The 16,518-nt window shown below is 58.0% G+C and overlaps 1 protein-coding gene across 1 annotated transcript; it reads right to left on the reverse strand.

The window, feature by feature from the left end:
• Nucleotides 1–528: 528 nt before the first annotated feature.
• Nucleotides 529–16,080, reverse strand: RND2 (Rho family GTPase 2). The gene is made up of 5 exons (XM_057414169.1): nt 15,887–16,080; nt 15,704–15,791; nt 4,390–4,499; nt 1,475–1,609; nt 529–777 (listed from the first exon to the last, which is right to left on the reverse strand). Exons 1-5 carry the CDS (start codon nt 15,986–15,988, stop codon nt 529–531), a joined length of 684 nt encoding a protein of 227 aa, XP_057270152.1. The 5' UTR covers nt 15,989–16,080.
• Nucleotides 16,081–16,518: the final 438 nt, after the last annotated feature.

Genomic DNA, 16,518 nt, shown 5'->3' on the forward strand with positions numbered 1-16,518 from the left:
CCCAGGACATCCCGTCCCTCCCAGCTCCGGCCCAGACCTGCAGCTTCCATGGGGATTTGCTGTCCAGCCTAGCTCAAGGCAGCACCACCTCAAACATCATTTCTCTTCTGAAGGAAGGTTGGAAGAACACCTTCTGATTGCACGCTGCTGCCGGCACCACCACCCATCTCCCACCCTCCAGCCCAGGTCCCGCACAGCCCCACGCTGCACACAGGCACAGAGGCTGGGCCATGGGAACAGGAGGGGTGGCACACACACACACACAGGATCACTCCCTTTCACCCAGCACCTGAATACTCCTCTGCCAAGTGGCTCCTTCACCCCAAGCAATCCACGCAGCAGCAGCCAACCCACAAGTCTCCATGGTGAGGGGCAACCTGTGCCCCCCCCCTGTTTGCAGCTGGGACCTTTGCTCAGCCCTAGGGACTTGAGAGAAAGGCTTTGGAAAGGCAGGCTGGCCACGCAGCCTCGCCTCCGGCAGTTCCTGTACAAAACGGACAGCACACAGACGCTATTTACAGCCGGGATTCACATGATGGAGCAGCTCTTGGCGCGCTCTTTCCTCATCTCCGTGTCGCTCAGTAAGTCCGTCCTGCCGGGCATCTGTGACGCCCGCTTCAGTCCCCGCTTCGAGTTGCTGCGCTTCAAGTTCTTGTGCACCCTGTTGACGGAGGCCAGCGTGGTCACGTGGAACACATCCCGCACGCTGTTCTCGGACACCTTGGAGGAGCACTCCGCATAAGCCACGGCCCCGATCTGCCGCGCCAGCGCGCTGCCCTGCGCTCCGGAGGGAAGAGGGAACGGGTTAGGAGGGCAGCGCTCCGCAAGAGCATCCTTTCACGGCAGGGGCAGCCCCGTCAGAGCGCCCTCGTCGCCTCGCTAAAGGGCTGTGAGAGCACCAGATGCGAGGGTGGGCTCCCCAGCAGTGTCCCCAAGTGCCTGTCACCAAGGCAGGGCCAGCCCTGCAGCAGGGTCCTGGAGAACCCTGCTTACTGCGGCAGGTACCTGGGAGCTGCTGTGCTCAGTGTGGAGCCAGGCACAGAGCAACCCAAGGTGCACCCAGTACTGGGGCTGCAGCCAGCCCATAGACACTGCTGGGTCCACTGAGAGCCACAGCACATCCCAGCCCAGCTGGTTCTGGTTCCCCCATCCCCAGCAGGGCTCCCCACCAGCAGTCACTCGGAGCTGAAGGAGCTGCAGGAGCACAACGCTCCCCTTTAGCCAGTCCAACTTGTCAAATCAGGCATCTCCACCGCATCCAAGGGATGCAGCTCCTAACAAGGAGGCTGTTGTGCAGAGCACCAGGAATAGGTCAACAGCTGCCAGAGCTGGGGACAAGTGCTGTAAGCGTGAGCAGCTCAGCACCATAAACCAGCTTCAGACCAAGACCCGGGCACGGGGGTCATCTGCTGCTGAGCTTCCCTGTCCAGTAGGTCCTGCAGCCCAGTGCCAGCGGGGCGGGCGCTGAACGTACCTGCTCATGTGTGACAGGGATGAGGCGCTGCTTGGAGAGCTCCCGCAGCGTGTTCAGGTCCGTCCGCATGTCCAGCTTGCAGCCCACCAGCACGATCTTTGCATTGGGGCAGAACTCCTGAGTCTCCCCTTGCCACTGCAGGGGGGACAAGGGGGAGAAGGCGCTCAGGGGTGAGACGCTTGAAGAGCCCACGGTCACGGGGAGCTCTTTGCTCAGCACACCCACCATCTGCTTGTTATGGGGAGCCACATGTTAAAGACATTACAATATTCGGGGCATAACTACAGCCAGGGAGATGGAGAATTGAAGCAATGGCAGGAGAAGGCCACATCAAACGTTCACTTCCTTCGCACCAATGGCTCCTTTCAGAGCTCCAAAAGTTAATGCCCAATTTGCAGCTAAGTGGCCGCAGCAGTAAATCAAGCCATCACCTATGACCTCCCCCAGGGCAGACCCCATGAGCCTGTCAACACCCTGCTTCCTTATGTAGTGTTTCTAAAGGAGGAGGCAGATGATAAATGGAGGTTAGCCCTGGCTAAAGATGTCACTTGGAAACAGCAGTTCCCTGCTGCACTGACTGATGGTTAAGCACATGCCCTAGGCAATTAGAAGGGGAAAGAAAACCAAGCCCACAGCCCAGTGTCCCTGAGCTGGTGGGGAGAGGCAGTGCCAAGAAGGACCCAAGTTTCACCCAACCAGTATCAGACCAAAGCAACTGCAAAACACCAGGAGATGGGCTCAAGTGTCTTCACCATGAACCCAAATCCCCCGCTCCATCCACCGGGACTCACACACCCCCCCAGCACATGGGCAGCACAGCTTCGGTCGTCAAGAGCCAAGACGGCCGCAAGAAGAGGAGGATGCGGTTCTTTCGGAGCAGGAACTCAAGCACCTTCATGTCCCTGAAGGATGGAAACTCCCAAAGGGACTGAGCTACGGGGTCTGTTCTCAGCAGGCAGAGGTCAGGGCTCTCTGTGATGATCCAGGCTCCCTGTCTATGGGGAGAGGTGCCACCCTCCGCTCGCATGATTGACTCTTGAGGGAGCCAAAGATTTGCTGCGCTATGGAGCCCTGTGAGAAGGAGGGCACCACCCCACAGAAACCTGCTTTGTGTGCAGTGAAGAGCAGCAGCTCCTTTGCCTTCTCCTTCCCTCCAAGTGTGCACGCTGCACAGGCAGCCCGGGCATCACAAGGGCAGCAAGAAGAATAAAGATTTCCTCCGCTGAATTAGTGTTTCTGCCTAAGGCTTGCATAGGGAGCGTTATTTTCCTTCTTCGCCTGATACCAAAAGCTAAAACCCATTCCAACTTCATGGTGTCTTAGGAATTCTCCTCGCCTTCATAGACTGCACCAAAGGAAACAACTCAGAGGCACTGAAGAAATCCCCTGTCAGTTAGGTTTTACTTTAAGTCACCGTATCAAAAAGACATTGCCTAACAGCACCCAAAGCATCCGCGAGGCTGCACGGGGAAGACCACGCACTGAGCAACGCGGACTCCAATGAAGAGCGTGAAGAGAGACCTAAATAAACCCCAACCCCGGCTAATTCTTGATGGGTTCGCATCTCATTAAGGTACAAGGGATTTGCTTGCATTATTATTCTGCTGACTGCCAAGCTGAGCTGTGAATTCTTTCAGTCCACACGAAACGCCTCCTTCCACCCAGCACGCTCAGCACCCCAGCCCAGGAACGAACACTGAGCCATTGACAGAGTAATCTGAGGGGTCTTTGTCCCCTCCCCAGGACACTTGGGAGACACAGACCCACTTCCCAGTGACTGAATAAGAGGCACTTGCTCCAGCACAACGTCTGGCAAGACGTGGAGAGGCCGAAGGGGGCAGTGGGCACAATGGGACTGGTTCGGACAGCGGCCACCCAGCCCAGCAGCCCGAACAGCCTCAGCATCCCTGCTCTGTGGTGCTTGTCACGCCTCGGTGTCTCAGAGAGCCTCACAAACGAGATGCCAGACAAAACTCCCCCCTGGCAAAGGAGACAGCGCCAGTGAGCGCTCTGCAGCTCTGCCGGGAGCTCACTGAAACCGCGGCTCCCTGCGTTCCATGGGAGGAAGCAGGGTACAGACAGACCAAGGGATGCGAGGGGCCGGGGCGCAGTGGGGCTCTCTGGGACCTGCTGCCTGGAGGTATCTGCTGCCCTGGAAGGGGCTAACCTTCATGCCACCGCAGAGCGTGGCCACTGAGCTCTGAGAGGGCAGACGATGCTCAGGGCCCCATGGGCCACCCAGCCCAGTGGCACTGTGCCACCTCGTTTTATTCATTCACAGCTGAGATTCAGTGCCACAGCTCTGAACCCTTCCTGTTGTCAAGCTATAGGGAAGTGACTGATGCCTTCCTTACTGCGCAGACGCTGAGCTGAGGGGACAGCCGAAAAGCTGAGCTCTCTGCTTGCATGGAAATGGCACCAGAGGCCACTTCTCAACTGCTGCAAGCAACCCAGAGCATACCCATTGGTGGTTACGCTAAAAAGAGATGCACAACAGCTTCCAAGGTCTTCATGAAAAGCAGAACAAATGCCCTACACTTCTCTGTCCACACATTTGTATGTATGCGTACACACAGATCTCCCCCTCTCCATGCTGCAAGCTCCCATTCACTGGGCTCCTTTCATATGGAAATATCGGCTTCCTGCACAGACTATGGAGGGATCAGCAGCAGCATCCTCATCCGAGCACAACCACCCTCATCTGAGCACAACCACCCTCACCTGAGCACAACCACCCTCATCTGACCACAGTCATCCTCATCCGAGCACAACCACCCTCACCCCAGCACAACCACCCTTATCTGAGGACCTTAACCCCAGCCAAGGCTTTTAGCCCTGGTGGCGGTCCCAGGAAGCAGGACTGGTGCTGCTGCAGAGGACCCATCTCACCAGGCAGAAGCACGCCGGGCACTCACCTTCTTGAGCACGCTGTCGAGGGTCTCCGGGCGGCTGATGTCAAAGCAGATGAGCACAGCATCCGAGTCCGGGTAGGCCAAGGGACGGACGTTATCGTAGTACGCCGAGCCTGAGGAGAGGAGCAGCCGGTGAGCAGAACATCACCCCCCCACTGATGCTGCTGCCTGAAGGGGCAGGCTGGGACCCCCAGCCCTCTGCCAGGCACTGCAGACACTGCCATAGAGTGCAAACTGCTCTGCCAAGAGCCAGAGGATGTTGACCCTTCGTTAGGTGCTGTTTGGTTCTGCAGAGGACGTGGTCCCTTCGTTTAGGTGTGGAAGTCAGAGGGTTTGGGCTCTCGCATTTATCCCTTTGCAGAGTGGAAATAAAGGCAAGGTTTGCATCTCTCTCCCACCCTAACAAACATCTGGCAAGGAAGAAGCGATGGAGTTGTGATGCCAGAGCATGCTGAGATGCCAGAGCTTGGAAGGGCTGCAAGGCTGGAGAGCAGCACGCGCCTCTCCACCACTGCTATTGTACATAAAGATCCTATTGTCATGCAGTTACTGCACTACTGATGGTGGAAAAGTGCAGCTGAGAGAAGACAGGGAACGCTGTGCTATTTTTTATCCTCTCTAGCTATCTTTATACACGAGAGCTTGCTCACATGGATGGTGAGAATTGAAGGCAAGTATAAAAAGAACTGCCTTGTACTCTGGATTTGTGCTGGGAACAGTCAGATTCTTTCTGGTCCATAAAAGATGTGTCAGGTTTGGGTGAGCAAGCTGTAAATGGGAGGGGATGACTGTATTCTGCAGGATTTCTCCATGAGCAGGCAGAAAGCCCAGCCTGAATCCTGCCCAGCTTCTGCCCCACGCACACCTTCAATGACCATTCCAGGCATTCAGGTCATTGCCCCACGGTGATGCTGTTTGAAGTGTGCAACTGCAGATGCCTCCGTCGACAGCAACGGGGCAATCGGCTCATTGCTTCGGGTTTGTATTGGGCTTTACAATGGGCTTCAGCTTCCTGGAGGGATGAGAAGCAGATGTTTGTTTCTGCCGAGGGGAAGCAGAGACACCAGAGTCCTTGTTGGATCTGCTCCTCCCGAAGGATCGCCCACCCCAAGGCCAAGGAAACCGGACGCGCTTCCTGCCACGGCCCCTTGGGATGCCCTTTCCCACCCTGGGAAGAGGTGGAGCACCCAGGCCAGGTGTCAGGGGGCTCCTTGAGGAAATATGGATGATGGTGGCTGATGTACCCCAGCAATCTGCCTGGGATAAGCGTGGGAGCAGAACAGGCTGGTCCTCGGCGGGAGCTCCCACCCTGGCTCTTGTCTGCGCAGGGGCTCACAACTGCATCCAGCACAGCAAAGCATGCCACGTGCCCTGCAAATACCCCAGATACCTCTGCAGAGGGGAGCAGAGCCGCACAGGGCAGGCTGAGGGCTGCTTTGTGTCTTCCCAAGCCCTGCCCAGCTCCAGAGCGTTTGGATCCACAGCAAAACCAGCTACCGGTATCTCCAGACACCACACTGCCGCCAGCGCTCAGGAGCAAAGGCACCCGGCACATCCCTGCTCCCGTATGAGAAGCCACAGCGTGGGTCTCTGCCCCTGCAAAGGCACCGGGAAGAGCAGCAGCTGGGATGCAGCACAGAAGGAGCAGACCCTGACCTCTGCAGCGCGCAGCCGTCTTCCTAGAGGGAAAGTCACGTTCCCTGCATGGAAAGCAGCCAGGCCCTGCGGCGCCCTGCCTGGCTCCGAGGACAGGGGATGCAGGCTGGTACCCAGCGAGGTGACCCCCGCATCCCCAGGCCCAGCGATCTCTGACCCCGCTTCAGGCTCAAGCTGCTCCCGAGCGTGACGAGCAGAGCTGGCACCGGGGAGCTGCTGCCTCGCACCCTGCTGCAGCAGAGCAAGGTGACCCAAGCTGCCCTGCAGGCAGCACCCAGCTTGGCAGGGCTCTGAACCGAGCTGTCAGCCTCCTGCCTAGGGCGCCTTTACCGGACGGGATGCGAGATCCAGCGCTGATCTGATGCGCTTGGATTTGCCGAGCCCTTTATCTCTCCCCGGCGCACATAAGGGGATCTGCCGGCAGACAGGGGCCCCAGCGCACGCTGCAGGAAAGCATTCCCACACACATCCTCTCCCTGCAGCTCCTCGGCTTTACATAAACACTGCAGATAAATCTGCCCCCTCCCAGCCCAGGAATGCTCCTTTTGTAGAGGTGGTGCTGGCTCCGCTCAGCGCAGACATTGCCACAGCAAACTGTATCATAGCAACCTGCTGCTCCCTCAGCAGCCAGCCAGCTCCTCGGCACAGAGCCCACAGCCCCTCTGCCGCCCTGCAGAGCCACCCTGCCATCCCCACCCCGGTGCCAGCAATGGTGCCAGCATCCGACCTGGGATTTGATGCTTCTGGGTCTTTACTGAATCGGGAAATTCCTTTGGGGAGATTATTCCTGCAGGTTTTGCATCTGTTACTTTTCCATTGGGAACAACAGCTAAAAACAGAGCCACCCCAAAACACAGAAGCCTCCGAAAGCCCCAGTGCCCTCAGCTCCAGGTCTGCAGTTCTGTTGCTTCTGAGCACTTGACACCTCTCAGATCCTCCAAGCAAGACCCCGCAGAGGCACTTCCGAACACACAGGAAGCCGAGAGCCAACCTTCCTCCCCTGCATGAGTCACCCTCCCACTTGGCACCCGGGTTTGCGAGAAGCAGACCCTAGGAGCATCTGTTTGTGATCAGATTGGAGCAACCAAACCCCAGCTTAAACACAAACCCACGCAGTTGTAGTCTGAAAGCCAGGGCGGGTGCAGCAGGAGCAGCTCCTCTTTCCCGTCAGCTGGCAGCTCCTCAATGCCTGGCACTGCCACTCAGAGATGCCACTCACGGGCAGGGGACTGAAAGGAGCTGTTTCATCTCTACCAGCACAGCGTTAATCTGCATTTGTTCCCTATTAGCTGTCCTCAGAGATAATGAGCCTCCTCCCATGGGCACCCTCCTTCCAACAATAGCATATTGCAAACCAGGAAAGCAAATACGCATGCAGAGCCATGCTCTGCTCCGTGAGGGGCTCCTGCAGCCCCAGCCAGCTCTGGCTTGGAACAGAGACGAGCACTGCCAAGCCCTACGTTTTTCAGCATTGCACTTGCCTTGCAGGGCTCGCTGTGAGCGCTCCCCATAGAGCCAGCGATGCTGGGGCACATGCTGCTTTCTGAGGACAGCCAAGAGCATCCTTCACAGAACGAAGCAGAAATACATCCCAGCTTTATGGGGTGCTGCATCAACAAGCCCAGATTGCTCCAGGTTACCTCCCTGTGCAGCAATGCCGGGAGCAGTGGCTTCAGAGGCTACATGGGATGTCTTCTTTGCTAGGCAAATCCCATTGCCAGCTCAGCCAGGCCTTTGTCCTCTGCCAAGGTGCAGCTCCCTTGGTATCCTCTCCCCGTGCATGGCAAGAAGCCTGCACCACCTCTCAGCCAGCATCAGACACAAGACTCCACTGCCTCCACTGCCGTGGGGCCAAATCACCCTTCACTGAGCTTCACCAGCCATATGGCCCTCCAGTGCTTCCCAGGCAGGGCTCAGGTCCTTGGGAGCTGCTCAGCACCAGCACACATGCTCAGGGTCTCCTGAGGTGACGCAGGGCTTTCTGGAGCTCAATTCACAGCTTTTCAGTCGTAAGAGAAATTCATCTGAGCAACAGCTTACTAGAAGCAAAGGCCCTGCATGCAGAGGCACAGCTCGGAGCCCCCTTCCCACCTCCCCACGCTGGGCAGCTGCAGCAGAGCTCCGATGTGTGAGGAGGATGCTCACATTCAATCACTGCACTCTTTCCACACCTGAGTGCTCCAGACCCGGGTAATATTACATGAGGTGGCAATGAACACCGTTACTCATTCCTCTGCCACGGCAGATGATGATGAAGGTGTTAATAACATATTTCATTTATACCACACCATTAAGATGGAAAAGGAGACCTCTGTGCAATTCCCAGGGCAGGAACAGCCCACGCAGCTGCTCCAGGATGGGGCTGCAGCTTCTGGTGGGTGCCCCCATCCTTCACCCGGCCCCAGTGAGGAGCTGAGCTCCAGGGCTCCCCAGTGCAGGCAGCGCAGCACAGTGGGGCCGGTCCCCATGGAGAGCCCGCAGGAATCTCAGCTGCCATCCGGGCCATCCAGGATGCTCCAGAGCTCCCGCTTCCTCTGCGGCTGCAACCAGAGGGCACAGAGTCATCCGAAAACACTTCCCACTGCTAGAACAGGGGAAATGGGTGCAGGGAAACAATGGCAGAGTCTACAGCAGAGGGAGAGGAGGAATTCAGCCCCAGGGAACACTGGAGATCAGAGTTAAACAGCCCCAAAGGTCATGCCCGGTCCCTTTATCCTCCTGGGACAGACTATGAAAGGCATTTTTCTTCCGTGATCCTTTCACCCCAGTGGACAAGCAGCTCCCCACGGCCCACAGGCACGGGCAGCGCTGCGGATACAGGGCCCTGCCTGAATGCTTTAGTTGCCTTTAGAAAGGCAGAAGGCAAGACTTGAAAGAGAATGGCTCTGCATGCCTGGCACATGGCAGAGCAGGGTATGCAAATGCCCTCCTCATTCCTTGTGTCATCAGTGCTGATGGGCCCTACAAACAGGAGGCCAAGCCGCAAGCCACTGCAGCCTTCCAGACTGCAATAGATGCACATCAGGGAGACAAAGATCTGAAGCACCCCGTGTCCAGAGACCGGCTTTACCCTCGGTGTGAAACCAGACCCTCTCTTGGGAAAGCAAACCAGAAGGTTTCTTTGTCTAAAGATTGATGAACTGCTGCAATACTGCTGAGCACCCTGCAGGTCCCAGCTCAGCCGGGGCTCAGAGGCAGATTAAAGATCCCCAATCCCCCCGGCTGATTATTGGCCAGAAGGGGAGGATAATGCAGATCCCACTGGTATAAAACACATTCGTGACACGGATACAGTGCTCATTAGAGGCCAGCTTGGAAGAGGGACAAGTGGCAGAGACAGGAATTAAAACACCAAAGCACTGGTGACAGAGACACTGGCAGTGACAGGCTCTGGTTGTACCGAGTCCAAAACCAAGGCATCCAGCAAAGCTGGAGGGAGGAAGGGAGCAGCAGAGGGAACTGCAGCTACCCCTGGTCCAGGCTCCATGGGACACCAAGCACGGCACAGCCATTGACCCTGGGATGTGTAGAAGCGTCTCTCATGGCTGGACCATGGCATTTCTCTTGCCCAGCATCCCTGCAAACCCCTCAAGTGTAGAGAAGGAGGACGTTGCTCCATGCCATGGAGCAGGCAATTGCCTAGGAAATGCATGACTGAAACAACTGCTCCTCACCTTGGACAAGCAACCTCGGCTCCCAGTTCCTACAGTGCGCATATGAAAATGAGTACGCTCCCAAACAGCCCAGCTGGCACGGATGCAGGATGGACATGACCAGGATGAAGGGAACGGTATTAGCACTGCATTCCCAGGCCCCTCTCCAGAGCTTATTACTGGAAACCTGTCACTCAGGAGGAGGCTGTTCTGCTGGATTCACTGGCAGAGGAATCCCCAGCCCAGGCAGGCACAGGGTCCTTCTGCCTCATCCGGATCCTGTGCCCTATCTCACACAGGTTCATAGAATCCCAGACTGGTTTGGGCTGGAAGGGAGCTTAAAGCTCACCCAGCTCCAACCCCTGCCATGGGCAGGGACCCCTTCCACTGGAGCAGCTTGCTCCAAGCCCCTGTGTCCAACCTGGCCTTGAACACTGCCAGGGATGGGGCAGCCACAGCTTCTCTGGGCACCCTGTGCCAGCGCCTCAGCACCCTCACAGGGAAGAGCTTCTGCCTAAGAGCTCAGCTCAGTCTCCCCTCTTCTACCTTCAGGTTCAGAGGAGCTTGCTCAGATGCAAACCTCACTCTGGCAACGGGAGGAAGCTCTGGAAGCTCCTTGAGGAAGTCCCCGCTGCACTGGCAGCCTGAGCAGCTCACCCAGGCTTCCCACATGCATGCTGGAAGCCATGCCTGAGGCAGCGGGCAAAGGAGACTAACGGGAGCCAGAAGCCCCTTCCTGGCCCTCTTACCATTGCCACAACCTGCCTGTCACCCTTTCTCTGGGTACAGCAAGCCCAAGGAGTGGCAACCGATTCCCACAGCACAGCTTTGGCTCTGGGGAACGCATCCGAGGGCTGCACAAACACAATTATCTTTATGCAAGGTTGCATGTTCCAGGTCTGCCGTGCGTAAGCAGCAGACCCCTCCCTGCCTGCTCAGCTACCAGATAAGGCTTCTCCCCGCAGCAAAGGCTGGGCCTGTGCGCTCCTGAAGTTTAATCCGGAGGAGATGCAATCTGCAGGATGTGGGGCAAGATGAAAGCTGCGCCCCTGTCCTCAGCGCCCATGGCACCGGGGGGATGCTGCCCGGTCCTTCACAGCTCTCCCGTCCACAAAGCCTCCTCCCATCCCAAAGCACACTGGCACAGCTTGGTGGGGCAGGAGCAGCATCCCTGGCACCACGCGGGGTGAAGGCGATTGGAAAGGCAAGTCAGCACAAGCAGAAGCCAGGGTGTGACTGCGCTGCTCCAGGGAGTTTCTGCAGGTCTCTGTGTGTGCGCGACCGCCTCGATAAGAAGCTTCCACTTACCCTAAACGTGCAGTAAATCAGCGTTAAAGCAGCCCCAGGAGCCACAGGGCAGCCAGGCTGACAGAAGGAATAGGGAGAGCACAGCAGTGCTGCCCTTGCGCATGGGAGAGCACGGATCAGCTCTGTGCTGCGGGAAAGGGGCTGCATCAGAGCCGGGGGCCAACCCCAACCCAAGTCAGCCCATTCCTGCCTCCAAGTTGGCACTATGGCCCCGCTCCTCAGCCTCTCCCACGACACCCCACGGAGGCCGAGCCTCCCGCATCCGTAAGGGAGGAAGGAGGATGCTGCCCTTGCGCAAGGCAGCGCAGGAGCAGCAGCCTCCACCTGAGCCCCACTCCCTGCCCAGGGACTGTCCTGTCCTGGATTCTCAGGCGCGTCCTCCACCCACTCCAGCACGAGCATTGCCTCTGCTGCAGCTCTTTGAGCCTGGTTACCGACCCGCCTGAGAACGTGACCCGGCTGCACGTATTTTTAGGTTTAACTACGTACTCGTGCTGAGGCAGAACACAACGCCGCCGGTTTCGGGCTCCCAGCCTCAACCCGGAGCATGGGAGGAGCTATTTTGGTATGGAAAGGGCAGCTCCGCATGTTTTCTCTGCCTCAGAGTGCAAGTGCCATTGAACTCTTCCCCAAGAGAGAACTCGCTCTTGCACACTGGAAGAGGCAGCCATGGCAATCCCCCAGCCCCGCGCTGGGAATCCAGGCACAGCCCCAGCATCCATGGAGATGCCGTTGCTAAACTCAGCCCCTTTCAGCTCTAATCTAATCAACATTCCTGGGTAGTTCCCCTAAAGAAGGATCTGTTATCACAGTCTGGAGGTTCCCACACGGGCCCTACGAAGGCAGATTGTTTGCTGAGTACAGGCAAAGAGGGAGGTGGAGGGGGATTTGCGACTCGCTGTGTTATTCTTGACTTGAAAGCACATCTGCTCGAGAGACAGAAGCTCTGGCAAAGGCCTGGCAGCCGTGCAAGTCCCCTGCTGTGAGCTGCAGCACTGCTGAACCCATGGGCACTGCTGTCTGCAGCGGCACAGGCTGGGGTAGACGCTGTGGCTCTTGGCAGCAGTGCATCCTGCTGGTCCACAAAAGGACAGGAACGGCCTCTCCAGCAGCTTTCCAAGGCAACGGTGATAGTGTGCAAGGCACAACGCCAGGCCTGGTGTCCTTTCCCCCCTGAGCCACTGGCACAGATGCCCCTACCAGAACCGGGCAGCTCTACCCTGCATCGGGATCTGCATCAGCGAAGCAGCTACATGGCCTCAGGTCCCATCACTGCCCTGCCTGCCCGCACTTTGAGGACACAGGAGGTGGACAAGAGCCTCTGGGCGCAAAGGGCCATGAACCAAAAGCACAGAACTGAGCCCAGGCTGCCATGCAGAGAGCAGCTTCCTCCCCATCATTACTGGAAACAAACCAAACCCCCACCCAGGTAGAGGGCAAAGCCCCAGACCTGCCAGCTCTGGTGCTGGAGCACCCTGGCCGTGCCCATCCCTCCCCAGCAAGGCCTGGAGCTGTGGCAGCGCATCCATGGGCAATGCCTGAGTCCCCCTGGGAAGAGCTGGTCCCTGGGAAGGAGAGAGCTCAGGAGCACTGGACGCTGGCTGAGCACCGCAGCAGCTCTGCTGCGACCACAGCAGGACAGATCCGCAGGCACTCCCCGATCCCACAGGGAACGCAGGCACTGCATGGTGAAAACCTACCCGTCCAGTGCACACCTGCTGGTAACTGCTCTCCCTTTTACACCTCTGAAGCAGAGAAATGAAACTCGCCTACTCCTTGTAAAGCATCGCTGGTGATCAAACCCATCCATCCTCCCTCCACCTGGCCGCCAGGATGAAAGCCCTTCCTGACAGGGCTGGGACCAGCACTGCGGGTCTGGGAGGCACCCAGCCCTTTGGGAGCAGCACTCCCAAGCCACCAGGCATCCTGTCAAACAGGAGTTTCACCCTGCCACAAGATCCCGGCACCGTGCGGCTTCTGCACTGAGCGCATTTGGCCAACAGGCAACAAAGAAAGAATTTACCAGAGCAGGAGGAGCAGCAAAGCACCGCGTCCCCTGTAAGGCTTGGAGCAAAAACCCTATCCATCCTGTATGGCTTTTCAAGGAAAACAGAGCCATTTGGGAGCCTTTCAGTTCTCCATCGCTTCTGTCCACCCTATGGCAGCATTTCTCTAACCAGATTTACTGCTGCTAATGTCATTTGCCACTTAGGAGGGGCACATTCAGCCTGAAAGGTGCATTTTCCAACGCACCTCTATCAGCCCCAGGGAGCAGACAACATTCCTGTTTGCACAGGGATCAGCAGCAGGACTCCAGGCAGGCCACGGCCACGCTTGGTCCCAAGGAAGGGAGTTTTCCAGGCAGCCTGTCCTTGCCCCAGCACTGCTGCTGGCCGATGCTCAGCTCACCCTGCACAGCTTCCAGAGCCTCCAACCGCCTCCACAACTATGGGGCAGGAGGAACTAAAATGAATTAACTCATAGGCAGCTCCTCTGCCCTGGCCTGGTTGCTGGAGGAGCCCCTCAGCTCCAGTCACCCAGCTAAGAGGTGGCAAGTGTTTAAACAATGAAACCAGGGTGATCCTGACAGGAGGGGGGAGCAGTTTCCCAGCACCTCCCTTCCTGCTCTTGCTGGGATGGAATTTATCATGAACAAGAAGCCCCTGGGTGCAAAGCTGCTTAAAACAGACAGGAGGTAGCACAGGGACAAGGGAAAGCTCTCCCCAGCGCCTGCCATCCTGCGTGAGGAGGGCAACGAGCTCCTCAGCTCAGCTGGTTCGCTGTTGTGCCAAAGTTCTTTTACCAAAGCTCCTGTTCACAAGTGTCTCCAAAGGGTATCAACGGCAGCTTGCCAGACTACAGCTGAAAACACCAGGTTGATTATGAGGGTGCATTGCTTTGCGTGACCATTAAGTGAAGAACTGGCCCCTACGTACCTCAAATCAAAGCTACAACAGAAGGGAACTTATCCGGAAAACTACATCAAAGCTGTTAAAAAGGTCTTACACTTTTCCATGAGGAGAAGGGAGAAAATCAAAGTCCATTTTATATTGGCTGTAGGGACAAATATTAGACAAACTTACGTCTTCTGTTGACTTTTGTGACAGCATCGGATGCAGGTATCAGATACTCCTACACAGCTTTCAAGACTTTCTATCATAGCCTTTTCTTTGACATTTGTAAGATCAAAGCCAAGCATTCTGGAGAATTCCTGAAAAGCAGACAAGTCATCACACGCGCTTCGGCACGCTCACTCGGGGAAGTTTATCATGCCAAGTAGACACCTGGAGCAAAGCCACCCTAACAAAGATGCCCCTCGCAGCCCCTTTGGCAGGCTGCAGAAGCCCCCACAGCCATGGGGCATGGCCCCAATGGGGTCACCCTCAATCCCATGCACCCCGATAGCACTCACCCCACTGGGGCAGCTCCAGCTTCTGTAGGCAGGCCCTGGGGGACCAGGGTGGCTTTGCTGTTCCCGTGGGACTTCACACAGACACCAGCCCAGCACCATCCACCACATAACGACTCTCAAGTCACAGCCAGTGCTCTGCACTTCAGGCACAGCTCCCAGTCAAATGCTGGGAGCCAACGCTTCATCCACAGCCCCAGCACCCAAAGCTGCCCTAAGAGCCAGCATCTTTGTGGCTCGCATCCCAGCACACATCGTGTGGGCAAAGCAAAAGACCCCTTTTCGTTTCAGGGAATAAAAAGCAGCAAAAAGTAAGATCTCATGGGTCAGGAGGGCCCAGAGCAGACTCAAACACATTTTAGATGTTAGAGCTGGTCCAAGCCTCAGTAAAGCCGCTACTCCAGGTAAAGCTGTGTGCATACTACAGCTGTAATTTGATGGATGTAAGATCACAGCAAGGAATTTGAGTACAAGAGCCAAGAAAGTCCTAGGTCACGTTTTAATTTGCTATTGCTGTTGGACATTGAGAGGACATAAGGACTCCAGAAATTACAGGGAAAGATCATCAGCAAGTCTCTGATGCACATACATTAACATAGCACAGCATTCAGCTGCACCATGTGTATAGAACAGCCTAAAAAGCTTGTCAGGGGCAAATCAAAAAGCGCACGTGAACTTTGCTGGATGCCAGCATCTTTATTAGCTTTGCATCAAGCACTTTGTTTGCAACTCCCTTGCCCCATCCCTGGATGGGGTTTGGAGCAAGCTGGTCTAGTGGAATGGGTCCCTGCCTGTGGCACAGGGTTGGAACTCGATGAGCTTTAAGGTCCCTTCCAAACCAAACCGCTGTGCGATTCGATTAAATTTGCCCCTCCATACAAAGCAGCACGAAGTTTTTGGGAAGGGTCCCGATGGGCTGAGGCTGCTGCGACGAAGGCTTCATGCAGAATCACAACAGGACGCGAAGAGGCACAACCAAACCGGACCAAAACCCGGCGAGGAACCCCAGGGGCTCCGCGGCAGAGGGCAGTGAAGGGCAGCGCATTCCTCCCCACGGCGAGGGCTCTCCTCGGGCTGCGCCTCGCCCCCCACCCGGTGCATCCGTGCGCGGACACGGATGGAGCCGCTCCGCCGCGGATGCGGCACCGGAGCCTCCTCAGCGCTGCGGCGGGGGCTGCCCGGGCCCCGGGCGGGGGCTCGCAGGCTGCTGGAGCTCAAGAAGGGGGAAGACCCCGTCCCGGTCCCACCGCATCACCACCACCACCACCACCCCGCGCATCCCCCGGCCCACCTGAGGTGTCCCACATGTTGAGCTCGGTGCGCTGCTTGTCGATCTCGAAGCTGGCCGTGTAGTTCTCGAAGACGGTGGGCACGTAGCTCTGGGGGGACGGAGGGAGAGCAGAGGTGAGCCCAGCCGAGCCGAGGCAAACCGAGCCCGAGCCCGGCCCCGCCGCGCCCGCCCGGCCGCGCACACCTCGGGGTAGCAGTCCTTGGCGAAGACGTGCAGCAGCGCGGTCTTGCCGCACTGCGTGTCCCCCACCACCACGATCTTGCAGCGCGCCAGGTGCCCCTCCATGGTGCGGGACCGCGCCGCCCGCGCCGCCGCTTTACCGGGACGGCCCCGGCCTGGCCGCGCCCCCGGACCCGACAGCACCAACCAGGCGCGGAGCGGAGCCGGCGCTGGGCAGGGATGCGCCGCCCCCCCCCCCCCCCCCCGCTCTCCGCCCTCCAAGCCCCCCCCTCCCAGGCTCGGAGCAGGGGCCAGAGCCGGGGGTCGGGCACTGCCCCGAGGGGGCTCCCCGCGTCCGGCACCTCCCGCAGCACCGCGGAGGCCCCGAGCTGCGCGCACCGGCCCCGGCTCCCCCCCCCCCCCCCCCCGGCCCCGCGCTGCCGACGGCTGCGGGAGGGTCCGGCGCGGGCACAGCGGACACCGAGGGGCCGCGATCGCTCCGGTTCCTGCGCGGGAGCCGCCCCGTCCCCCCGTGGCACTGCGCAAGGAAGGGGGCTCGGCGGAACGGGAACTGCCGGCATTTTGTCCCGCTCTCCCCTGATGCTGGCAGGGTCCGTGTGGAGGCTGCACCAGCCGGGGCCCCCCTCACGGCTCTG

Source organism: Pezoporus wallicus, unplaced genomic scaffold, assembly GCF_028554395.1.
Source record: "Pezoporus wallicus isolate ANWC-B61680 ecotype Strahan unplaced genomic scaffold, APGP_CSIRO_Pwel_v1 contig_13150, whole genome shotgun sequence".
In the NCBI taxonomy this organism is placed as follows: Eukaryota; Metazoa; Chordata; class Aves; order Psittaciformes; family Psittacidae; genus Pezoporus; species Pezoporus wallicus.